The following is a 24,900-nucleotide window of genomic DNA, read 5'->3' as shown; positions in this document are numbered from 1 at the left end:
ATGGAGTCCGTCACTCCTCAGCAGGTCAGGCTTGGTCCTGTTTGTGGGTGAGTCCCAGAAAGAGGGCCAATTATCTACAAATTCTATCTTTTGGGAGGGGCAGAAAACAGTTTTCAACCAGCGATTGAGTTGTGAGACTCTGCTGTAGAGCTCATCACTCCCCCTAACTGGGAGGGGGCCAGAGACAATTACTCGATGCCGACACATCTTTCTAGCTGATATGCACGCAGAAGCTATGTTGCGCTTGGTGATCTCTGACTGTTTCATCCTAACATCGTTGGTGCCGACGTGGATAACAATATCTCTATACTCTCTACACTCGCCAGTTTTAGCTTTAGCCAGCACCATCTTCAGATTAGCCTTAACGTCGGTAGCCCTGCCCCCGGGTAAACAGTGTATGATCGCAAGGATTAAATGTCAGCAATTGTGAAAAAAATAGTTTAAATGTATTTGACTGAGGTGTATGTCAACTTCCTACTTCAACTGTACCTCATTTACATTTTTATCGCCCCTCTGTAACCTGACTGAGATTAACCATCACGCCCCTCTGTAACCTGACTGAGATTAACCATCACGCCCCTCTGTAACCTGGCTGAGATTAACCATCACGCCCCTCTGTAACCTGACTGAGATTAACCATCACGCCCCTCTGTAACCTGACTGAGATTAACCATCACGCCCCTCTGTAACCTGACTGAGATTAACCATCACGCCCCTCTGTAACCTGACTGAGATTAACCATCACGCCCCTCTGTAACCTGTCTGAGATTAACCATCACGCCCCTCTGTAACCTGACTGAGATTAACCATCACGCCCCTCTGTAACCTGTCTGAGATTAACCATCACGCCCCTCTGTAACCTGACTGAGATTAACCATCACGCCCCTCTGTAACCTGACTGAGATTAACCATCACGCCCCTCTGTAACCTGACTGAGATTAACCATCACGCCCCTCTGTAACCTGGCTGAGATTAACCATCACGTGTCTCTGTAACCTGGCTGAGATTAACCATCACACCCCTCTGTAACCTGACTGAGATTAACCATCACGCCCCTCTGTAACCTGGCTGAGATGAACCATCACGCCCCTCTGTAACCTGACTGAGATTAACCATCACGCCCCTCTGTAACCTGACTGAGATTAACCATCACGCCCCTCTGTAACCTGACTGAGATGAACCATCACGCCCCTCTGTAACCTGACTGAGATTAACCATCACGTGTCTCTAACCTGGCTGAGATTAACCATCACGTGTCTCTAACCTGTCTGAGATTAACCATCACGTGTCTCTAACCTGGCTGAGATTAACCATCACGTGTCTCTAACCTGGCTGAGATTAACCATCACGTGTCTCTAACCTGTCTGAGATTAACCATCACGCCCCTCTGTAACCTGGCTGAGATTAACCATCACGCCCCTCTGTAACCTGACTGAGATGAACCATCACGCCCCTCTGTAACCTGACTGAGATGAACCATCACGCCCCTCTGTAACCTGACTGAGATTAACCATCACGCCCCTCTGTAACCTGACTGAGATTAACCATCACGCCCCTCTGTAACCTGTCTGAGATTAACCATCACGTGTCTCTAACCTGGCTGAGATTAACCATCACGTGTCTCTAACCTGGCTGAGATTAACCATCACGCCCCAAGTAAAACGGGTCGAGTTTCTAGTCAAGTCCAAATCGAGCATTTTAAGAGTAAATCAAGTCAGGTAAATATATATATATATAGATATATATATTTACCTGACTTGATTTAGGAGGCAGGAAGCCTAGTGGTTAGAGGAGGCAGGTAGCCTAGTGGTTAGAGGAGGGAGGTAGTCTAGTGGTTAGAGGATGCAGGTAGTCTAGTGGTTAGAGGAGGCAGGTAGCCTAGCGGTTAGAGGAGGGAGGTAGTCTAGTGGTTAGAGGAGGCAGGTAGCCTAGCGGTTAGAGGAGGGAGGTAGCCTAGCGGTTAGAGGAGGGAGGTAGCCTAGCGGTTAGAGGAGGGAGGTAGCCTAGCGGTTAGAGGAGGCAGGTAGCCTAGCGGTTAGAGGAGGGAGGTAGCCTAGCGGTTAGAGGAGGGAGGTAGCCTAGCGATTAGAGGAGGCAGGTAGCCTAGCGGTTAGAGGAGGGAGGTAGCCTAGCGGTTAGAGGAGGGAGGTAGCCTAGCGGTTAGAGGAGGGAGGTAGCCTAGAGGTTAGAGGAGGGAGGTAGCCTAGCTGTTAGAGGAGGGAGGTAGCCTAGCGGTTAGAGGAGGCAGGTAGCCTAGTGGTTAGAGGAGGGAGGTAGCCTAGCGGTTAGAGGAGGGAGGTAGCCTAGCGGTTAGAGGAGGCAGGTAGCCTAGCGGTTAGAGGAGGCAGGTAGCCTGGCGGTTAGAGGAGGCAGGTAGCCTGGTGGTTAGAGGAGGGAGGTAGCCTAGCGGTTAGAGGAGGCAGGTAGCCTAGTGGTTAGAGGAGGCAGGTAGCCTAGCGGTTAGAGGAGGCAGGTAGCCTAGCGGTTAGAGGAGGCAGGTAGCCTAGCGGTTAGAGGAGGGAGGTAGCCTAGCGGTTAGAGGAGGCAGATAGCCTGGTGGTTAGAGGAGGCAGGTAGCCTAGTGGTTAGAGGAGGGAGGTAGCCTAGCGGTTAGAGGAGGGAGGTAGCCTAGTGGTTAGAGGCAGGTAGCCTAGTGGTTAGAGGCAGGTAGCCTAGTGGTTAGAGGAGGGAGGTAGCCTAGTTATTAGAGGAGGCAGGTAGCCTAGTGGTTAGAGGAGGCAGGTAGCCTGGTGGTTAGAGGAGGCAGGTAGCCTAGTGGTTAGAAGAGGCAGGTAGCCTAGTGGTTAGAGGAGGCAGGTAGTCTAGTGGTTAGAGGAGGCAGGTAGCCTAGTGGTTAGAGGAGGCAGGTAGCCTAGTGGTTAGAGGAGGCAGGTAGTCTAGTGGTTAGAGGAGGCAGGTAGCCTAGTGGTTAGAGGAGGCAGGTAGCCTAGTGGTGAGAGGAGGCAGGTAGCCTAGTGGTTAGAGGAGGTAGGTAGTCTAGTGGTTAGAGGAGGCAGGTAGCCTAGTGGTTAGGAGGCAGGTAGCCTAGTGGTTAGAGGAGGCAGGTAGTCTAGTGGTTAGAGGAGGCAGGTAGCCTAGCGGTTAGAGGAGGGAGGTAGTCTAGTGGTTAGAGGAGGCAGGTAGCCTAGCGGTTAGAGGAGGGAGGTAGCCTAGCGGTTAGAGGAGGGAGGTAGCCTAGCGGTTAGAGGAGGAGGTAGCCTAGAGGTTAGAGGAGGAGGTAGCCTAGCTGTTAGAGGAGGGAGGTAGCCTAGCGGTTAGAGGAGGCAGGTAGCCTAGTGGTTAGAGGAGGAGGTAGCCTAGCGGTTAGAGGAGGGAGGTAGCCTAGTGGTTAGAGGAGGCAGGTAGCCTAGTGGTTAGAGGAGGCAGGTAGCCTGGCGGTTAGAGGAGGCAGGTAGCCTGGTGGTTAGAGGAGGAGGTAGCCTAGCGGTTAGAGGAGGCAGGTAGCCTAGTGGTTAGAGGAGGCAGGTAGCCTGGCTGTTAGAGGAGGCAGGTAGCCTAGCGGTTAGAGGAGGCAGGTAGCCTAGTGGTTAGAGGAGGGAGGTAGCCTAGCGGTTAGAGGAGGCAGATAGCCTGGTGGTTAGAGGAGGCAGGTAGCCTAGTGGTTAGAGGAGGGAGGTAGCCTAGTGGTTAGAGGAGGAGGTAGCCTAGTGGTTAGAGGCAGGTAGCCTAGTGGTTAGAGGCAGGTAGCCTAGTGGTTAGAGGAGGGAGGTAGCCTAGTGGTTAGAGGAGGCAGGTAGCCTAGTGGTTAGAGGAGGCAGGTAGCCTGGTGGTTAGAGGAGGCAGGTAGCCTAGTGGTTAGAAGAGGCAGGTAGCCTAGTGGTTAGAGGAGGCAGGTAGTCTAGTGGTTAGAGGAGGCAGGTAGCCTAGTGGTTAGGAGGCAGGTAGCCTAGTGGTTAGAGGAGGCAGGTAGTCTAGTGGTTAGAGGAGGCAGGTAGCCTAGTGGTTAGAGGAGGCAGGTAGCCTAGTGGTGAGAGGAGGCAGGTAGCCTAGTGGTTAGAGGAGGTAGGTAGTCTAGTGGTTAGAGGAGGCAGGTAGCCTAGTGGTTAGGAGGCAGGTAGCCTAGTGGTTAGAGGAGGCAGGTAGTCTAGTGGTTAGAGGAGGCAGGTAGCCTAGTGGTTAGAGGATGCAGGTAGCCTAGTGGTTAGAGGAGACAGGTAGCCTAGTGGTTAGAGGAGGCAGGTAGCCTAGTGGTTAGAGGAGGCAGGTAGCCTAGTGGTTAGAGGAGGCAGGTAGCCTAGTGGTTAGAGGAGGCAGGTAGCCTAGTGGTTAGAGGAGGCAGGTAGCCTAGTGGTTAGAGGAGGCAGGTAGCCTAGTGGTTAGAGGAGGCAGGTAGCCTGGTGGTTAGAGGAGGCAGGTAGCCTAGTGGTTAGAGGAGGCAGGTAGCCTAGTGGTTAGAGGAGGCAGGTAGCCTAGTGGTTAGAGGAGGCAGGTAGCCTAGTGGTTAGAGGAGGCAGGTAGCCTAGTGGTTAGAGGAGGCAGGTAGCCTGGTGGTTAGAGGAGGCAGGTAGCCTAGTGGTTAGAGGAGGCAGGTAGCCTAGTGGTTAGAGGAGGCAGGTAGCCTAGTGGTTAGAGGATGCAGGTAGCCTAGTGGTTAGAGGAGGCAGGTAGCCTGGTGGTTAGAGGAGGCAGGTAGCCTAGTGGTTGGAGGAAGCAGGTAGTCTAGTGGTTAGAGGAGGCAGGTAGCCTAGTGGTTAGAAGAGGCAGGTAGCCTAGTGGTTAAAAGGAGGCAGGTAGTCTAGTGGTTAGAGGAGGCAGGTAGCCTAGTGGTTAGAGGAGGCAGGTAGCCTAGTGGTTAGAGGAGACAGGTAGTCTAGTGGTTAGAGGAGGCAGGTAGCCTAGTGGTTAGGAGGCAGGTAGCCTAGTGGTTAGAGGAGGCAGGTAGTCTAGTGGTTAGAGGAGGCAGGTAGCCTAGTGGTTAGAGGATGCAGGTAGCCTAGTGGTTAGAGGAGACAGGTAGCCTAGTGGTTAGAGGAGGCAGGTAGCCTAGTGGTTAGAGGAGGCAGGTAGCCAGTGGTTAGAGGAGGCAGGTAGCCTAGTGGTTAGAGGAGGCAGGTAGCCTAGTGGTTAGAGGAGGCAGGTAGCCTAGTGGTTAAAGGAGGCAGGTAGCCTGGTGGTTAGAGGAGGCAGGTAGCCTAGTGGTTAGAGGAGGCAGGTAGCCTAGTGGTTAGAGGAGGCAGGTAGCCTAGTGGTTAGAGGAGGCAGGTAGCCTAGTGGTTAGAGGAGGCAGGTAGCCTAGTGGTTAGAGGAGGCAGGTAGCCTAGTGGTTAGAGGAGGCAGGTAGCCTAGTGGTTAGAGGAGGCAGGTAAAAGTGGTTAGAGGAGGCAGGTAGCCTAGTGGTTAGAGGAGGCAGGTAGCCTAGTGGTTAGAGGAGGCAGGTAGCCTAGTGGTTAGAGGAGGCAGGTAGCCTAGTGGTTAGAGGAGGCAGGTAGCCTAGTGGTTAGAGGAGGCAGGTAGCCTAGTGGTTAGAGGAGGCAGGTAGCCTAGTGGTTAGAGGAGGCAGGTAGCCTAGTGGTTAGAGGAGGCAGGTAGCCTAGTGGTTAGAGGAGGCAGGTAGCCTAGTGGTTAGAGGAGGCAGGTAGCCTAGTGGTTAGAGGAGGCAGGTAGCCTGGTGGTTAGAGGAGGCAGGTAGCCTAGTGGTTAGAGGAGGCAGGTAGCCTAGTGGTTAGAGGAGGCAGGTAGTCTAGTGGTTAGAGCGTTGGACTTGTAACCGGAAGGTTGCAAGAGCGAATCCCGAGCTGACAAGGTACAAATCTGTCCTTCTGTCCCTGAACAAGGCAGTTTAAACCACTGTTCCTCGGCCGTCATTGCAAAATAAGAATTTGTTCTAGTGACTTGCCCTAGTTAAATAACGGTTAAATAAATAAAAAAATAAAATGCAGCAGATGTTTCAGGATCGGATGTAAAGTGTGCTGCCCTTTTTCTAATCCACAAAAATCTTGAATTAATGAATTCCTCTGAGTATTTTACATCTTCATCCCATATTTGTTTTGATCTAGCTCGGAAAATGAAATAAACATTCCACTATTGAAGGTGGTGGAATGCAACAGCTTTCTGTAAGACAGGACCCACCGTTGAGGTAGAACCTACTGTATGTAATTATATCCCACCCAAACTAGGCCTGTCTGAAATATGAAAATTAGCAATGAATTCACCAGGGAGCCTATTGTTCTGGCAAAGATGCGTCCGGAGCAGATTGCTAAACGGGATATTATTATATTATTAGCAGATTGCTAAACGGGATATTAGGAACGTAATTTGGCTACCGTTGTTTTTTGCCAGGTTGAACAAAAACTGGAGAAAAATTCAAGCTTTTCTGGTCAATAATCTAGATTTGTGTCCTTTTCACTCCAATGCTGATGTCTGGTCATTCATTGGTCAACAGTCAAGACCTGCCCCCTTTTTGGTTCTTTGGTAGTGAATGTGGTGTTTATAGTAGTAAGAGAGGCCTAGTTTAGTGAATGTGGTGTTGTTTATAGTAGTTAGAGAGGCCTAGTTTAGTGAATGTGGTGTTTATAGTAGTTAGAGAGGCCTAGTTTAGTGAATGTGGTGTTTATAGTAGTTAGAGAGGCCTAGTTTAGTGAATGTGGTGTTTATAGTAGTTAGAGAGGCCTAGTTTAGTGAATGTGGTGGTGTTTATAGTAGTTAGAGAGGCCTAGTTTAGTGAATGTGGTGTTGTTTATAGTAGTAAGAGAGGCCTAGTTTAGTGAATGTGGTGTTGTTTATAGTAGTTAGAGAGGCCTAGTTTAGTGAATGTGGTGTTTATAGTAGTTAGAGAGGCCTAGTTTAGTGAATGTGGTGTTTATAGTAGTTAGAGAGGCCTAGTTTAGTGAATGTGGTGTTTATAGTAGTTAGAGAGGCCTAGTTTAGTGAATGTGGTGTTTATAGTAGTTAGAGAGGCCTAGTTTAGTGAATGTGGTGGTGTTTATAGTAGTTAGAGAGGCCTAGTTTAGTGAATGTGGTCTTTATAGTAGTAAGAGAGGCCTAGTTTAGTGAATGTGGTGTTGTTTATAGTAGTTAGAGAGGCCTAGTTTAGTGAATGTGGTGTTGTTTATAGTAGTTAGAGAGGCCTAGTTTAGTGAATGTGGTGTTTATAGTAGTTAGAGAGGCCTAGTTTAGTGAATGTGGTGTTGTTTATAGTAGTTAGAGAGGCCTAGTTTAGTGAATGTGGTGTTGTTTATAGTAGTTAGAGAGGCCTAGTTTAGTGAATGTGGTGTTTATAGTAGTTAGAGAGGCCTAGTTTAGTGAATGTGGTGTTTATAGTAGTTAGAGAGGCCTAGTTTAGTGAATGTGGTGTTTATAGTAGTTAGAGAGGCCTAGTTTAGTGAATGTGGTGTTGTTTATAGTAGTAAGAGAGGCCTAGTTTAGTGAATGTGGTGTTTATAGTAGTTAGAGAGGCCTAGTTTAGTGAATGTGGTGTTTATAGTAGTTAGAGAGGCCTAGTTTAGTGAATGTGGTGTTTATAGTAGTTAGAGAGGCCTAGTTTAGTGAATGTGGTGTTGTTTATAGTAGTTAGAGAGGCCTAGTTTAGTGAATGTGGTGTTGTTTATAGTAGTTAGAGAGGCCTAGTTTAGTGAATGTGGTGTTGTTTATAGTAGTTAGAGAGGCCTAGTTTAGTGAATGTGGTGTTTATAGTAGTTAGAGAGGCCTAGTTTAGTGAATGTGGTGTTGTTTATAGTAGTTAGAGAGGCCTAGTTTAGTGAATGTGGTGTTTATAGTAGTTAGAGGCCTAGTTTAGTGAATGTGGTGTTTATAGTAGTTAGAGAGGCCTAGTTTAGTGAATGTGGTGTTTATAGTAGTTAGAGAGGCCTAGTTTAGTGAATGTGGTGTTTATAGTAGTAAGAGAGGCCTAGTTTAGTGAATGTGGTGTTTATAGTAGTAAGAGAGGCCTAGTTTAGTGAATGTGGTGTTGTTTATAGTAGTTAGAGAGGCCTAGTTTAGTGAATGTGGTGTTGTTTATAGTAGTAAGAGAGGCCTAGTTTAGTGAATGTGGTGTTTATAGTAGTAAGAGAGGCCTAGTTTAGTGAATGTGGTGTTTATAGTAGTTAGAGAGGCCTAGTTTAGTGAATGTGGTGTTTATAGTAGTTAGAGAGGCCTAGTTTAGTGAATGTGGTGTTTATAGTAGTTAGAGAGGCCTAGTTTAGTGAATGTGGTGTTGTTTATAGTAGTAGAGAGGCCTAGTTTAGTGAATGTGGTGTTGTTTATAGTAGTTAGAGAGGCCTAGTTTAGTGAATGTGGTGTTGTTTATAGTAGTTAGAGGCCTAGTTTAGTGAATGTGGTGTTGTTTATAGTAGTTAGAGAGGCCTAGTTTAGTGAATGTGGTGTTTATAGTAGTTAGAGAGGCCTAGTTTAGTGAATGTGGTGTTTATAGTAGTTAGAGAGGCCTAGTTTAGTGAATGTGGTGTTGTTTATAGTAGTTAGAGAGGCCTAGTTTAGTGAATGTGGTGTTTATAGTAGTTAGAGAGGCCTAGTTTAGTGAATGTGGTGTTTATAGTAGTTAGAGAGGCCTAGTTTAGTGAATGTGGTGTTGTTTATAGTAGTTAGAGAGGCCTAGTTTAGTGAATGTGGTGTTTATAGTAGTAAGAGAGGCCTAGTTTAGTGAATGTGGTGTTGTTTATAGTAGTTAGAGAGGCCTAGTTTAGTGAATGTGGTGTTTATAGTAGTTAGAGAGGCCTAGTTTAGTGAATGTGGTGTTGTTTATAGTAGTAAGAGGAGAATCCAGTTTGAGAAATATGTGAACCCTGGGCTCATTTACACTATATATACAGTATGTGGACACCCCTTCAAATGAATGGATTCGGCTCACAGCCATGCAATCTCCATAGACAAACATTGACATTAGAATGGGCCATACTAAAGTGACTTTCAACGTGGCTCCGTCATAGGCTGCCACTTTTCCAACAAGTCAGTTTGTCATATTTCTGCCCTGCTAGAGCTGCCCACGGTAATCTGTAAATGCTGTTATTGTGAAGTGGAAGCTTTTAGGAGCAACAACGGCTCAGCCGTGAAGTGGTAGGCCACACAAGCTCACAGAACGGGGCCGCCGAGTGCTGAAGCGTGTAGCGTGTAAAAATCGCCTGTCCTCGGTTTCAACACACACTATTGAGTTCCAAACTGCCTCTTGAAGCAACGTCAGCAAAATAACTGTTCTTCAGGAGCTTCATGAAATGGGTTTCCATGGCTGAGCAGCCGCACACAAGCATAAGATCACCAAAATGCCAAGCGTCAGCTGGTGTGGTGTAAAGCTCACCGCTATTGGACTCTGGAGCAGTGGAAACGTGTTCTCTGGAGTGATGAATCACGTTTCACCATCTGGCAGTCCGATGGATGAATCTGGGTTTGGCGGATGTCAGGAAAACGCTACCTGCCCCAATGCATTGTGTTAACTGTAAAGTTTGGTGGAGGAGGAATAATGGTCTGGGGCTGTTTTTCATGGTTCAGGCCCCTTAGTTCCAGTGAACGGGACTCTAAACACTACAGTATACAAAGACATTCTAGATGCTTCTATGCTTCAAACTTTGTGGCAACAGTTTGGGGAAGGGCCCTTTCCTGTTTCAGCATGACAATGCCCCTATGCACAAAGCGAAGTCCATACAGAAATGGTTTGTGGAGATCTGTGCGGAAGAACTTAACTGGCCTGCTCAGAGCCCTGACCTCAACCCCATCGAACACCTTTGGGATTAATTGGAATTCCAACTGTGAGCCAGGACTAATCACCCTCAACATCAGTGCCCGACCTCACTAATGCTGTTGTGGCTGAACCGAAGCAAGTCCCTGCAGCAATGTTCCTACATCTAGTGGAAAGCCTTCCCAGAAAAGGGGAACCAACTCCATATTAATGCCCGTGATTTTGTAATGAGATGTTTGACAAGCACGTGTCCACATACTTTTGGTCATGTAGTGTACTTACATTTTGTCCTGTACAATTACATTGTGTGTTCTGTTTCTCCCTCAGGTTATCTCTTCCTTGTAGACAAAAAGGTTTCTTCATCTGAGAAATCGCTCTGGATTCTCCATACGGAAGGTGTGATGCGATTGCAGAGCCTCCAGAGGCTTGCAGAGGTCAAACCGAGGTCAAACCGAGCTCCGTATGATGATGCCTTGTGCCTCCCATTTTGTTTTTGCAATGCTGAGTCCTCCACATATCTCCGCATTGACATGATTGGTTGACAGTAGGTGAGGTGAGGGGGGGGGGGGGGTACATCCTTTATAACCACAAACTCCCTTCCTTTAAATATCCTTGACAACAAACAAGGAGAACTTTTGATGAAAGGCTATCAGAACAAGTTCACAAAAAAACAACAAAAAAAATACATCTTTATATACAAAGTCTACCCTTGTAGACAAGAAAGTATTATTTGAACTCCTGGAAAGAGATCGGAGAGGTACATGAGGATAGATGCGATAAGAGGTCAATCCTGTGTCCTTCTATCCCCCCCCTCCAACGGTCTGCATCACATTGACCTCTATACCGCATCGATCTCCATTACCTCTAGGGGCTACTGGGGGTGTAGGTCGGAGATTATTCGACTTCTTCGCTTATAATAATAATAATATAATATATGCCATTTAGCAGACGCTTTTATCCAAAGCGACTTACAGTCATGTGTGCATACATTCTACGTATGGGTGGTCCCGGGAATCGAACCCACTACCCTGGCGTTACAAGCGCCATGCTCTACCAACTGTGCTACAGAAGTGAGTGATACACTTTTTTCGATATGGAATCTTTCCAACGTGATAAATGTGTAATGTAATGTAATGTAATGTATATGAGTTTCTAAACCAGGGCTTTAGGACATTGAGACAGGAATCGTATTGAGACCTATTGGCACTACAGAGAGAACCAGAATTTTACGAGGCTGATAATTATCACTTGAATAATTAATTATCATTATGATATATCCTTTGTATTGTAATATTCATCGGCAGGTTGGCGGAAGTCATGCTGCGTTCCTTTAAAAGGCGCTGGATGGTCAATCCGACGTCTGCGTTGGCCGTGGAGCATTTACATTGATGCAGCATTTACTGTGATGCAGCATTTACGGTGATGCAGCATTTACTGTGATGCAGCATTTACTGTGATGTAGCATTTACGGTGATGCAGCATTTACTGTGATGTAGCATTTACTGTGATGCAGCATTTACGGTGATGCAGCATTTACTGTGATGTATAAGCATTTACTGTGATGCAGCATTTACTGTGATGCAGCATTTACTGTGATGTAGCATTTACTGTGATGCAGCATTTACTGTGATGCAGCATTTACTGTGATGCAGCATTTACTGTGATGCAGCATTTACGGTGATGCAGCATTTACTGTGATGCAGCATTTACGGTGATGCAGCATTTACTGTGATGCAGCATTTACGGTGATGCAGCATTTACTGTGATGCAGCATTTACTGTGATGCAGCATTTACTGTGATGCAGCATTTACGGTGATGCAGCATTTACTGTGATGCAGCATTTACTGTGATGCAGCATTTCCAAACGTTGATGCAGCATTTACTGTGATGTAGCATTTACTGTGATGCAGCATTTATGGTGATGCAGCATTTACTGTGATGCAGCATTTACGGTGATGCAGCATTTACTGTGATGCAGCATTTACTGTGATGTAGCATTTACTGTGATGCAGCATTTACTGTGATGCAGCATTTACTGTGATGCAGCATTTACGGTGATGCAGCATTTACTGTGATGTAGCATTTACGGTGATGCAGCATTTACTGTGATGTAGCATTTACTGTGATGCAGCATTTACTGTGATGATGCATTTACTGTGATGCAGCATTTACTGTGATGTAGCATTTACTGTGATGCAGCATTTACTGTGATGCAGCATTTACTGTGATGCAGCATTTACGGTGATGCAGCATTTACTGTGATGCAGCATTTACTGTGATGCAGCATTTACTTTGATGCAGCATTTACGGTGATGCAGCATTTACGGTGATGCAGCATTTACTGTGATGCAGCATTTACTGTGATGCAGCATTTACAGTGATGCAGCATTTACTGTGATGCAGCATTTACAGTGATGCAGCATTTACGGTGATGCAGCATTTACGGTGATGTAGCATTTACATTGATGCAGCATTTACTGTGATGTAGCATTTACGGTGATGCAGCATTTACTGTGATGTAGCATTTACGGTGATGCAGCATTTACTGTGATGTAGCATTTACTGTGATGCAGCATTTACTGTGATGCAGCATTTACTGTGATGCAGCATTTACTGTGATGCAGCATTTACTGTGATGCAGCATTTACTGTGATGCAGCATTTACTGTGATGCAGCATTTACTGTGATGCAGCATTTACGGTGATGCAGCATTTACTGTGATGCAGCATTTACTGTGATGCAGCATTTACTGTGATGCAGCATTTACTGTGATGCAGCATTTACTGTGATGCAGCATTTATGGTGATGCAGCATTTACTGTGATGCAGCATTTACTGTGATGCAGCATTTACTGTGATGCAGCATTTACGGTGATGCAGCTTTTACTGTGATGCAGCATTTACTGTGATGCAGCATTTATGTTGATGCAGCATTTACTGTGATGTAGCATTTACGGTGATGCAGCATTTACGGTGATGCAGCATTTACTGTGATGCAGCATTTACGGTGATGCAGCATTTACTGTGATGCAGCATTTACTGTGATGCAGCATTTACTGTGATGTAGCATTTACTGTGATGCAGCATTTACTGTGATGCAGCATTTACGGTGATGCAGCATTTACTGTGATGTAGCATTTACGGTGATGCAGCATTTACTGTGATGTAGCATTTACTGTGATGCAGCATTTACTGTGATGATGCATTTACTGTGATGCAGCATTTACTGTGATGTAGCATTTACTGTGATGCAGCATTTACTGTGATGCAGCATTTACGTTGATGCAGCATTTACGGTGATGCAGCATTTACGGTGATGCAGCATTTACGGTGATGTAGCATTTACATTGATGCAGCATTTACTGTGATGTAGCATTTACGGTGATGCAGCATTTACGGTGATGTAGCATTTACATTGATGCAGCATTTACTGTGATGTAGCATTTACGGTGATGCAGCATTTACTGTGATGTAGCATTTACTGTGATGCAGCATTTACTGTGATGCAGCATTTACTGTGATGTAGCATTTACTGTGATGCAGCATTTACTGTGATGCAGCATTTACTGTGATGCAGCATTTACTGTGATGCAGCATTTACGGTGATGCAGCATTTACTGTGATGCAGCATTTACTGTGATGCAGCATTTACGGTGATGCAGCATTTACTGTGATGCAACATTTACTGTGATGCAGCATTTACGGTGATGCAGCATTTACTGTGATAACCAGCATTTACTGTGATGCAGCATTTACGTTGATGCAGCATTTACTGTGATGTAGCATTTACAGTGATGCAGCATTTACGGTGATGCAGCATTTACTGTGATGCAGCATTTACGGTGATGCAGCATTTACTGTGATGCAGCATTTACTGTGATGTAGCATTTACTGTGATGCAGCATTTACTGTGATGCAGCATTTACTGTGATGCAGCATTTCCTGTGATGCAGCATTTACTGTGATGTAGCATTTACGGTGATGCAGCATTTACTGTGATGTAGCATTTACTGTGATGCAGCATTTACTGTGATGATGCATTTACTGTGATGCAGCATTTACTGTGATGTAGCATTTACTGTGATGCAGCATTTACTGTGATGCAGCATTTACTGTGATGCAGCATTTACGGTGATGCAGCATTTACTGTGATGCAGCATTTACTGTGATGTAGCATTTACGTTGATGCAGCATTTACGGTGATGCAGCATTTACGGTGATGCAGCATTTACTGTGATGCAGCATTTACTGTGATGCAGCATTTACAGTGATGCAGCATTTACTGTGATGCAGCATTTACAGTGATGCAGCATTTACAGTGATGCAGCATTTACTGTGATGCAGCATTTACTGTGATGTAGCATTTACGGTGATGCAGCATTTACGGTGATGCAGCATTTACTGTGATGTAGCATTTACGGTGATGCAGCATTTACTGTGATGTAGCATTTACTGTGATGCAGCATTTACTGTGATGCAGCATTTACTGTGATGTAGCATTTACTGTGATGCAGCATTTACTGTGATGCAGCATTTACTGTGATGCAGCATTTACTGTGATGCAGCATTTACGGTGATGCAGCATTTACTGTGATGCAGCATTTACTGTGATGCAGCATTTACTGTGATGCAGCATTTACGGTGATGCAGCATTTACTGTGATGCAGCATTTACTGTGATGCAGCATTTACGGTGATGCAGCATTTACTGTGATGCAGCATTTACTGTGATGCAGCATTTACGGTGATGCAGCATTTACTGTGATGCAGCATTTACTGTGATGCAGCATTTACGTTGATGCAGCATTTACTGTGATGTAGCATTTACAGTGATGCAGCATTTACGGTGATGCAGCATTTACTGTGATGCAGCATTTACGGTGATGCAGCATTTACTGTGATGCAGCATTTACTGTGATGCAGCATTTACTGTGATGTAGCATTTACTGTGATGCAGCATTTACTGTGATGCAGCATTTACTGTGATGCAGCATTTACGGTGATGCAGCATTTACTGTGATGTAGCATTTACGGTGATGCAGCATTTACTGTGATGTAGCATTTACTGTGATGCAGCATTTACTGTGATGATGCATTTACTGTGATGCAGCATTTACTGTGATGTAGCATTTACTGTGATGCAGCATTTACTGTGATGCAGCATTTACTGTGATGCAGCATTTACTGTGATGCAGCATTTACTGTGATGCAGCATTTACTGTGATGTAGCATTTACGGTGATGCAGCATTTACGGTGATGCAGCATTTACGGTGATGCAGCATTTACTGTGATGCAGCATTTACAGTGATGCAGCATTTACTGTGATGCAGCATTTACGGTGATGCAGCATTTACGGTGATGCAGCATTTACGGTGATGCAGCATTTACATTGATACAACATTTACGGTAATGCAGCATTTACTGTGATGCAGCATTTACTGTGATGCAGCATTTACTGTGATGTAGCATTTACAGTGATGCAGCATTTACTGTGATGCAGCATTTACAGTGATGCAGCATTTACAGTGATGCAGCATTTACTGTGATGCAGCATTTACTGTGATGTAGCATTTACGGTGATGCAGCATTTACAGTGATGCAGCATTTACTGTGATGTAGCATTTACGGTGATGCAGCATTTACGGTGTTGCAGCATTTACGGTGATGCAGCATTTACATTGATACAACATTTACGGTAATGCAGCATTTACTGTGATGCAGCATTTATGGTGATGCAGCATTTACTGTGATACAGCATTTACTGTGATACATTTACTGTGATACATTTACTGTGATACAGCATTTACTGTGATACAGCATTTACTGTGATACAGCATTTACTGTGATACATTTACTGTGATACATTTACTGTGATACAGCATTTACTGTGATACAGCATTTACTGTGATACATTTACATTGATGCAGCATTTACTGTGATGCAGCATTTACTGTGATGCAGCATTTACTGTGATGCAGCATTTACTGTGATGCAGCATTTACGGTGATGCAGCATTTACATTGATGCATCATTTACATTGATGCAGCATTTACTGTGATACAGCATTTACTGTGATACAGCATTTACTGTGATACAGCATTTACTGTGATACAACATTTACTGTGATACAACATGTACGGTCAGGGCATTCATACTTCTTGAGCTTCACTGAAGCAGCACAGAACTGTTGTCAAGGAAGTTGTCAAGGAAGTGAGTTTGTGTTTATTACAGGACTGTCCGTCCTCACGTACTGTCAACCAATCATGTCAATGTGGAGCTATACAGAATCCTCTGCATTGTTGCAAAATTTGAGAGGTGATGAAGGTACACAGCTCAATTTGGCCTCTGCTGCCTCCGGAGGCTCCTCAATTACATTTTTTAATTTAAAATAAATTATTTTACCAGGTAGGCTAGTTGAGAACACCTTTATTTAACCAGGTAGGCTAGTTGAGAACACCTTTATTTAACCAGGTATGCTAGTTAAGAACACCTTTATTTAACCAGGTAGGCTAGTTGAGAACACCTTTATTTAACTAGGTTGGCTAGTTGAGAACACCTTTATTTAACCAGGTAGGCTAGTTAAGAACACCTTTATTTAACCAGGTAGGCTGGTTGAGAACACCTTTATTTAACCAGGTTGGCTAGTTGAGAACACCTTTATTTAACCAGGTAGGCTAGTTGAGAACACCTTTATTTAACCAGGTAGGCTAGTTAAGAACACCTTTATTTAACCAGGTAGGCTAGTTGAGAACACCTTTATTTAACCAGGTAGGCTAGTTAAGAACACCTTTATTTAACCAGGTAGGCTGGTTGAGAACACCTTTATTTAACCAGGTTGGCTAGTTGAGAACACCTTTATTTAACCAGGTAGGCTAGTTGAGAACACCTTTATTTAACCTAGTAGGCTAGTTAAGAACACCTTTATTTAACCTGGTAGGCTGGTTGAGAACACCTTTATTTAACCAGGTAGGCTAGTTGAGAACACCTTTATTTAACCAGGTAGGCTAGTTAAGAACACCTTTATTTAACCAGGTAGGCTGGTTGAGAACACCTTTATTTAACCAGGTAGGCTAGTTAAGAACACCTTTATTTAACCAGGTAGACTAGTTGAGAACACCTTTATTTAACCTGGTAGGCCAGTTGAGAACACCTTTATTTAACCTGGTAGGCTAGTTGAGTACACCTTTATTTAACCAGGTAGGCTAGTTAAGAACACCTTTATTTAACCAGGTAGGCTAGTTGAGAACACCTTTATTTAACCAGGTAGGCTAGTTGAGAACACCTTTATTTAACCAGGTAGGCTAGTTAAGAACACCTTTATTTAACCTAGTAGGCTAGTTAAGAACACCTTTATTTAACCAGGTAGGCTAGTTAAGAACACCTTTATTTAACCTAGTAGGCTAGTTAAGAACACCTTTATTTAACCTGGTAGGCTAGTTAAGAACACCTTTATTTAACCTGGTAGGCTAGTTAAGAACACCTTTATTTAACCTAGTAGGCTAGTTAAGAACACCTTTATTTAACCAGGTAGGCTAGTTGAGAACACCTTTATTTAACCTGGTAGGCTAGTTAAGAACACCTTTATTTAACCTGGTAGGCTAGTTAAGAACACCTTTATTTAACCTGGTAGGCTAGTTAAGAACACCTTTATTTAACCTGGTAGGCTAGTTAAGAACACCTTTATTTAACCTGGTAGGCTAGTTAAGAACACCTTTATTTAACCTGGTAGGCTAGTTAAGAACACCTTTATTTAACCTAGTAGGCTAGTTAAGAACACCTTTATTTAACCTGGTAGGCTAGTTAAGAACAAGTTCTAATTTACAACTGCGACCTCTGGCCAAGAAAAAACAAAGCAGTTCGACACAAACAACAACACAGAGTTTGTTACACATGGAATAAACAAAACATACAGTCAATATTACAAGAGAAAAAAAAGTATGTACAGTGAGTGCAAATGAGGTGAGATAAGGGAGTTAAGGCAATAAATAGACCATGAAGTAATTAAACACTTGTGTTGGAAACTTTTCCGTGTGTCTTATTACTTATTTTACAGGTTTAAAGAAAAAGTATCACTATCAAGACAATCTACATTAAGATAATATAATAATTCGAAAAAAAATTACGTACCAAAAATCTAAAGCAATGTAATACCATTGGGGGGTAAAAGTTATTATATTCTATACAATGACAGTTAAGATGACAGCTAAGAACCAATTAGGACTTCTTCTTTTATTACTGTCATTAGGCCTAGCCTATTAAAGCTGTTTTTGTTGTATGACGTGATTTATTAGTAAATGGTGCTGAAATGTCCCTCTCCCCCTTTCTCTTTTTTTTTCTCGAAGGCAGGTTTCGAGTTGCAGTCAAGGAGGAGCTGAGAGTCCTCTGTGGTTGCTGTTGGAACCTGCTGCTCAAATATAAAGAGCTGTTTTGCCTCCCGACCGCAAGCAAACACTGAATCGCAAACACTGAATCACAACCTCATAGGAGGAGATCAGAAACCACACATACACACGGTGCTTCTCATAACCAAAAGTGGCATCCAGTCTAGCTTAGACTTCTAGTTTAGACTTCTAGCCTACAGCTCAACCAATTTAGTCAGTTGATGAGTCAGGTCGCTACAAACCAATTATTTTCTCTTAAAAAAAAGTGATAAATATCTTATGGAACGTATTTCTTAAGGCGCATCCCATTGTAATAGAGTCTAGTAAATTGAGAGCAAGTGAAGTTTTGTTGAGAGAGGAGAGAGAGCGCAGAGAGCGAGGATGGCTGCACTGATCAGCGCGTACTCGTCTTGGCCGGAGAGTTTTGAGTGCTCGGCGGGAGATGGAGACGTGCCCGACGGACATGGCGCACACAGAACTCCCGTGGACAAGGCGTCGGAGCCGCGCATCAGGCGGCCCATGAATGCGTTCATGGTCTGGGCCAAAGATGAGAGGAAGCGCCTGGCTGTCCAAAACCCAGACCTGCACAACGCAGAGCTCAGTAAAATGCTAGGTGAGATGAACTGTTTATGTTTACGGAAATATTTAATATTTATAGATACAATATTTAGGATATTATTATTATTATAATACGCAATACCCAGGCTCTGCCAACAGTTGGGCTATTTCAAATCAGAGCTATTCCTAGCCTACAACCGTTCAAGGTAATTGAGATGAGAAATTATGTATTCAACTTTAGCCTGAAGTATTTAAAGAAACTATAATCGATTAAAAAAATATATATATAAACTTCTTAGCCTATATATCCAATATGCTCAAGTAACTGTCCTAAAATAAATTAAAAATAAACTCTTCACGAAAACTTTAAGTGGCAGTAAATTAATGAGTGGACGTCGCTAATTCGATTTTATAGGCAATCAATCTCATTGCACAAAGTTCTCTTAAATTGAGGTAGTTTATCAAGAGGCCTGTGGGTCACTTGGATTAGTGCGTAAATCTCAACGTGCGCCCTTGCGCTTCGTTATTGTCTGTTTTCCGTCACTCACAACTATATTTCGCTCATAAAATACATCAAAACAGACAAACTATATTAGCCAGTTAAAATGTAAATATATATTTGCTCATTTTGATACATTTTGAAAGCATAGCCCTATCCATTCCTATTGAACTGGCGGGGATGAGCTTTTAAGGCTCAAAATAAAGACTTTCAATTTGACTTATTTGTTACTTTTTCGTTAAAATTGGGTTACCTTTTGGTATAGCTGGTAGTTAATTATTTCGTTCAAATTATTGAATGAGTCATATTATTTTCCTCTTTGCCAACAAAAATTGTAGCCCGTATTACAGTGTGAAAGACAGAGAAAATGTTTTCCCCTAACGCAGTATTCCTTTTTTAAAATATATTCCGTTAAAACACGTTTTTACATGGACTTATATGAATATATTTTTTCAGAATAAGGTATCCTATCGCAAAATCCCCTTTGCTATTATGGTGCTATTATTTTCTGTTAGTACAAATCTCTCCGACCACGGAATAGAGTGAATAATTTAGTTTCAACCAGATTGAATTAAAGTGTGTTAAACTATGCATTTTTTTCTTCTTAATTTTAGGCTGCCAGAAGTCTCCATCCTTCTGAGAAAATGTGATGTTTTAGATTTAAAATAAATATTTATAATTTTTAAGGGAACGAGTTCGTCGGTGAGTTTTTTTGTGTGGACTCAAATTGACAAAACCAATTAGGCTACCTTTTCCATGAAACACATTTACAATTAATCAACATGAGAGAGTTTAACTGATCAACATGAGAGAGTTTATACTTTATTTATATATAAACCATGGAAGGTAAATATTTTTCTGTTCAATTCCTTCAAAAGAAGAAAATGCCCTTCAGTAAAGACATCTTTTGGAAATGAGATCTGACATCTGACATCACTTAATAAATTATCTTCAAGATAATTTTCAACAATTTGAAGGTGCTTTTCATTTAAACACGACCATGAAATAACTGTAATAACGCATGAACAAAACACACCATGTAACCATTGGTTACAGCTGTGGCTCTCTGATCTCGACCCTTCCAAAAACATTTTAACGGATTACAAATTACGTTTAACAATTAGCCCTTTTTGTTGCTGTTAAAACTAATAGCAGCTATGTGTTTTCTTCACTAATGTTTCAGTCAACTAATATGTCTTTTAAGTTATTTTCCATCCAACATTAAATAAAAAAATAAGTGATAGATTATTATTGATTGGTAAAGACTATTGTAGATAATAAATTAATCTATGTTCTGTTGTTTCTTCATGCCAGGCAAGTCGTGGAAAGCGCTGACCCCCTCTCAGAAGCGTCCCTACGTGGAGGAAGCCGAGAGGCTGCGGGTGCAGCACATGCAGGACTACCCCAACTATAAGTACCGGCCTCGCCGGAAGAAGCAGCTAAAACGCATCTGTAAACGCGTGGACCCCGGCTTCCTGCTGGGCAGCCTGGCGGGCCCCGACCAGAATGCCTTGTCCGACCCCCGGGGCCTCTGCCACCCCTTGGGTTTGGATACGGACGAGGATGGGGTTAGTGGTGGTGATGGAGGTGTTGGGTTCTCGACCCTCTCTTCCCGCAGCCCAGGGCCTCTACCTGGGGTTAGATCCTTCAGAGACGTACCGTCCAGCTCTAGCTCCAACAGCTTCGACACCTATCCCTACGGCCTCCCCACCCCGCCTGAGATGTCCCCTCTGGATCACGACCACCCCTCCTACTACCCTTCCTCCTCTTCCTCCTCCTCGTCCGTCTCTTCCCCCGAGGAGCGCCACCAGCACCGTCAGGGTCAGACCCCCGGAGGTGGAGGTGGGGGTCCCATGTGCCTCAGTCCTTCATCCTACCACCCTGACTACACCTCCACTCAGACTTCCAGTCACTGTGGTTCCTCCCACTCCCACCTGACCCACCTCTCCCACCTGACCCAGACCCAGTCCGGAGGCCTCATCCCTGGGCACCCTCTGTCCTACTACAACCCATCCTCCTGGTCCTCCCAGCTCCAGGTCCACCCGGGCCTCAATCACCCTCACTTAAGGCATCTTTCCCCAGGTCACCACCAACAGCACCACTTGGGTCAGCTATCCCCTCCTCCCGAGCAGAACCACAGTCATCTGGAGACTTTGGACCAGCTGAGTCAGGTAGAGCTTCTAGGGGAGGTCGACCGCGATGAGTTCGACCAGTACCTGAACTCAACGGTGGCAGGCGCTGCAGCAGCAGGGGTGGGGGTGTTCCGTTCCGAACAGGGAGGAGGAGGAGGAGGAGGAGGAGGAGGAGGAGGAGGAGGAGGAGGAGGAGGAGGAGGAACGATGACGGTGACCGGTCACGTCCAGGTGACATCGGCCTCAGCTCCGTCTTCTGAGAGCAGCGTCGGGGAACCCAGCCTGATCTCTGTGCTGGCGGACGCCACGGCAGCATACTACAACAACTACGGCATCTCTTAGACAGGACGGCTTGTCGAGTTACCCGGTTGCCATGCCTACGCCCGCCGCGCTCTCGTCGTCACACCTGGAACTGACCAGGGAACATATGTCTCAAGCGTTTAAGAGTAGGAGTGCTGATCTAGGATCAGGTCTCTCCCCCCGGTCCATGTAATCTGATTCATTATAATCTAGGATCAGCCCCCCTCTCCATGTAAACTGATTCATTGTGATCTAGGATCAGGTCATCCTCTCTCCATGTAATCTGATTCATTATGATCTAGGATCGGGTCCCCCCCGGTCGATGTAACTTGATCCATTATGATCTAGGATCAGCCGACCCCCCTCCCCCTCTCTCTCTAGGCCCCTGTTTGGGGCCCCTGTATGGGGCCTAGAGAGAGAGAGATACAGAGAGAGAAAGATATATATATATATATATATATAGAGAGAGAGAGAGAGAGAGAGAGAGCGAGAGACCTCAGGGATGCTCACATCGAGCACGCGTTTGTCACTTCTATCTGTCTATTTCCAAAACAGAATAACAATCGGGACAGTTTGAGTCGTTGAGGTAAAATGTCTTAACGTGTTGCCAGTAAGGCTCAGAAGCTCTCATTTCTTATCGAAGTAATTTGATGTTTCAACTAAATACTTTATTATAACTCTGTTATTATGAATTATTTCTGTTTTGAATGTTTATTATTTGTTACCCAACAATTAGTTGGGGAGTTTTTACCTCAGTAGTTGAGTAGAAAATGATGATTAGATGGATATTTCATATCCAATTCTCCTAGACAACATTGTCTGTTGTCACAAATGGTACCCTGTTCCCTAAATAATGCACTACGTTTACCCAGGAACCATTGGGCTCTAGTCAAAAGTATTGCACTATAAAGAGGAATAGGGTGCCATTTTGGGACGCTACCACAGTGTATCATGAAGAAAAATACTTTATATATACTTTTTGTATTTTTGAAGTACTTCATGTATAATCATAATCTTTAAAATGAAAATAGCAATGATGATAACTATTTACTGTATGCTGATTTATGGTTTGTGAAATTGAATTAATTTAAAATAAAAGTTCCACTTTTATATAAAAAATATTTGCAACTGGGATATAACCACACGCCGACATGCACAGACTAACATCAAGGTGTATCAAAATATTGTTTTATCGTTTTGGTATAATACTGCATAATACTCAAATATACAGTACCAGTCAAAAGTTTGGACACACCTACCCATTCAAGGGTTTTTATTTTTTTCTTTATTTTTACTCTTTTCTACATTGTAAAATAATAGTGAAGACATCAAAGCTATGACATAACACATGTCGTAAACCAAAAACCCCCAAAGAAGTGTTAAACAAATGAAAATATATTTGAGATTCTTCAAACTAGCCACCCTTTGCCTTGATGACAGCTTTACACACTCTTGGCATTCTCTCAACCAGCTTCATGGGTGGGGAGTCTTGTTTATGCCATGTGTAACTCTGTGTTGTTGTATGTGTCGAATTGCTTTGCTTTATCTTGGCCAGAGGTCGCAGTTGTAAATGAGAACTTGTTCTCAACTAGCCTACCTGGTTAAATAAAGGTGAAATAAATAAAACATGTTTTAATTGAGGTAGTCACCTGGAATGCATTTCAATTAACAGGTGTGCCTTGTTCAAAGTACAAAAAATGGTGGAATTCTTTTCCTTCTTAATGCGTTTGAGCCAATTAGTTGTGTTGTGACAAGGTAGGAGTGGTATACAGAAGATTTGGTAAAAGACTCAAGTCCATATTATGGCAAGAACAGCTCAAATAAGCAAAGACAAAAACCACAGTCCATCTTTACTTTAAGACATGAAGGTAATGAAGGTATGTGTTATGTCATAGTTTTGATGTCTTCACTATTATTCTACACTGTAGAAAATAGTAAAAATAAAAGAAAACCCTTGAATGAGTAGGTGTGTCCAAACTATTGACTGGTATTAAAAATATTATATTCTAATTAAGAAAGAAGGAGAGAAAGATGTTGACTTTTCAAAAGACAACTGTTTGCTTATATTAAGTATTTTATTTAATTGAGGGCAACAAAAAAAAAACAGCATTGTGAATTATGAAATTATCTCAGCATTGTTTTTCTTTTGCTGCAAGTCGTAACCAAGAGGAAAACTGGTTACTGGTAATATTATTCGGTCTGTGATGTTGATAGGAGTGTGTCACCAATGCCTGCTCGGACTATGCTGGGCCCCAGGCAAGAAGCCTGAAGCCTCGTTGTTACTCGTGGTCCCCTCTCTCTCTGTTTGTTCCTCCTCTCACGCTCTCTTTCTCTTTCTCTCTGTCCCTCTTTCTCCTCCCTCTGTCTATCCCTCCTTTTCTCTCTTCCCCTCCTCTTCTTTATAAAGTGTAGTTGTACAGTGAAATTAATAAACAAATAAATCTGCATCATTGACTGTTTCTGACACGTTCCTCATTTCTCTGATCATTGACTGTTTCTGACACGTTCCTCATTTCTCTGATCATTGACTGTTTCTGACACGTTCCTCATTTCTCTGATCATTGACTGTTTCTAAAACGTTCCTCATTTCTCTGATCATTGACTGTTTCTGACACGTTCCTCATTCCTCTGATCGTTGACTGTTTCTAAAACGTTCCTCATTTCTCTGCCCTTTGCTTTTGTTTCTCCCCTGAATTCTTCTCTCTCTTTATGATAAAAGGAATTCAGGGGGCTTTTGACAAATCCTGAAGTCTGGCACTTTAGCTCGGCAGGTTTTCCTACGTTGTTGTTTTTTTGGGACCAGCTGAGTCGTGCTCCTGTGAAGAGGATGTGACTGCGGAACGGTGTTTCCTGACTGATAAGACCTGAGTATCAGGATGTTTGGGGTTGGCTGGGTCGGCTGGGCCACGGCAGTGAAGAGGGGAGCATATACACACACACACACACACACACACACACACACACACACACACACACACACACACACACACACACACACACACACACACACACACACACACACACACACACACACACACACACACACACACACACACACACACACACACACACACACACACACACACACACACACACACACACACACACACACACACACACACACACACACACACACACACACACACACACACACACACACACACACACACACACACACACACACACACACACACACACACACACACACACACACACACACACACACACACACACACACACACACACACACACACACACACACACACACACACACACACACACACACACACACACACATAGGGGAGCGGAGGGGAGGGGAAGGGAACCCATTGGTCGGTATGTAGGAAACAGGACCTTCTTACACCCAATGTGTTTATCGGGGTG

General features: G+C 43.8%; 1 protein-coding gene and 2 long non-coding RNA genes across 6 annotated transcripts; all 3 read left to right on the top strand.

Annotated features, from left to right (window-relative positions):
* Positions 1 to 2,718: 2,718 nt before the first annotated feature.
* LOC127931518 (uncharacterized) lies at positions 2,719 to 5,713 on the top strand. 4 transcript variants are annotated; one of them, XR_008141538.1, is made up of 4 exons: positions 2,784 to 2,988; positions 3,949 to 4,023; positions 4,197 to 4,575; positions 5,372 to 5,713. It is a non-coding gene; the product is annotated as an uncharacterized LOC127931518 (long non-coding RNA). The 4 variants fall into 4 exon arrangements; XR_008141536.1 differs by lacking the exons at positions 2,784 to 2,988; positions 3,949 to 4,023 and adding an exon at positions 2,719 to 2,767 and having other exon boundaries at positions 4,151 to 4,575; XR_008141537.1 differs by lacking the exons at positions 2,784 to 2,988; positions 3,949 to 4,023 and adding an exon at positions 3,327 to 3,362 and having other exon boundaries at positions 4,151 to 4,575.
* Positions 4,758 to 5,320, top strand: LOC127931519 (uncharacterized). Its single transcript, XR_008141539.1, has 3 exons — positions 4,758 to 4,851; positions 4,950 to 4,999; positions 5,124 to 5,320. It is a non-coding gene; the product is annotated as an uncharacterized LOC127931519 (long non-coding RNA).
* A 12,348-nt stretch (positions 5,714 to 18,061) lies between the features above and the next one.
* On the top strand, positions 18,062 to 21,740 carry sox7 (SRY-box transcription factor 7). Its single transcript, XM_035767250.2, has 2 exons — positions 18,062 to 18,640; positions 20,399 to 21,740. Exons 1-2 carry the CDS (start codon positions 18,409 to 18,411, stop codon positions 21,556 to 21,558), a joined length of 1,392 nt encoding a protein of 463 aa, XP_035623143.2. The 5' UTR covers positions 18,062 to 18,408; the 3' UTR covers positions 21,559 to 21,740.
* The last annotated feature ends 3,160 nt before the right edge of the window (positions 21,741 to 24,900 follow it).

The sequence above is a fragment of the Oncorhynchus keta genome, chromosome 8 (assembly GCF_023373465.1).
Source record: "Oncorhynchus keta strain PuntledgeMale-10-30-2019 chromosome 8, Oket_V2, whole genome shotgun sequence".
Lineage (NCBI taxonomy): Eukaryota > Metazoa > Chordata > Actinopteri > Salmoniformes > Salmonidae > Oncorhynchus > Oncorhynchus keta.
This window is presented reverse-complemented; position numbering and strand designations above follow the sequence as displayed.

Coding starts and splice junctions, on each gene's coding strand:
- sox7 (XM_035767250.2), top strand. CDS start 18,409: ATGGCTGCACTGATCAGCGCGTACTCGTCTTGGCCGGAGAGTTTTGAG. Junction 18,641..20,398: donor AGAGCTCAGTAAAATGCTAG/GTGAGATGAACT, acceptor TCTTCATGCCAG/GCAAGTCGTGGAAAGCGCTG.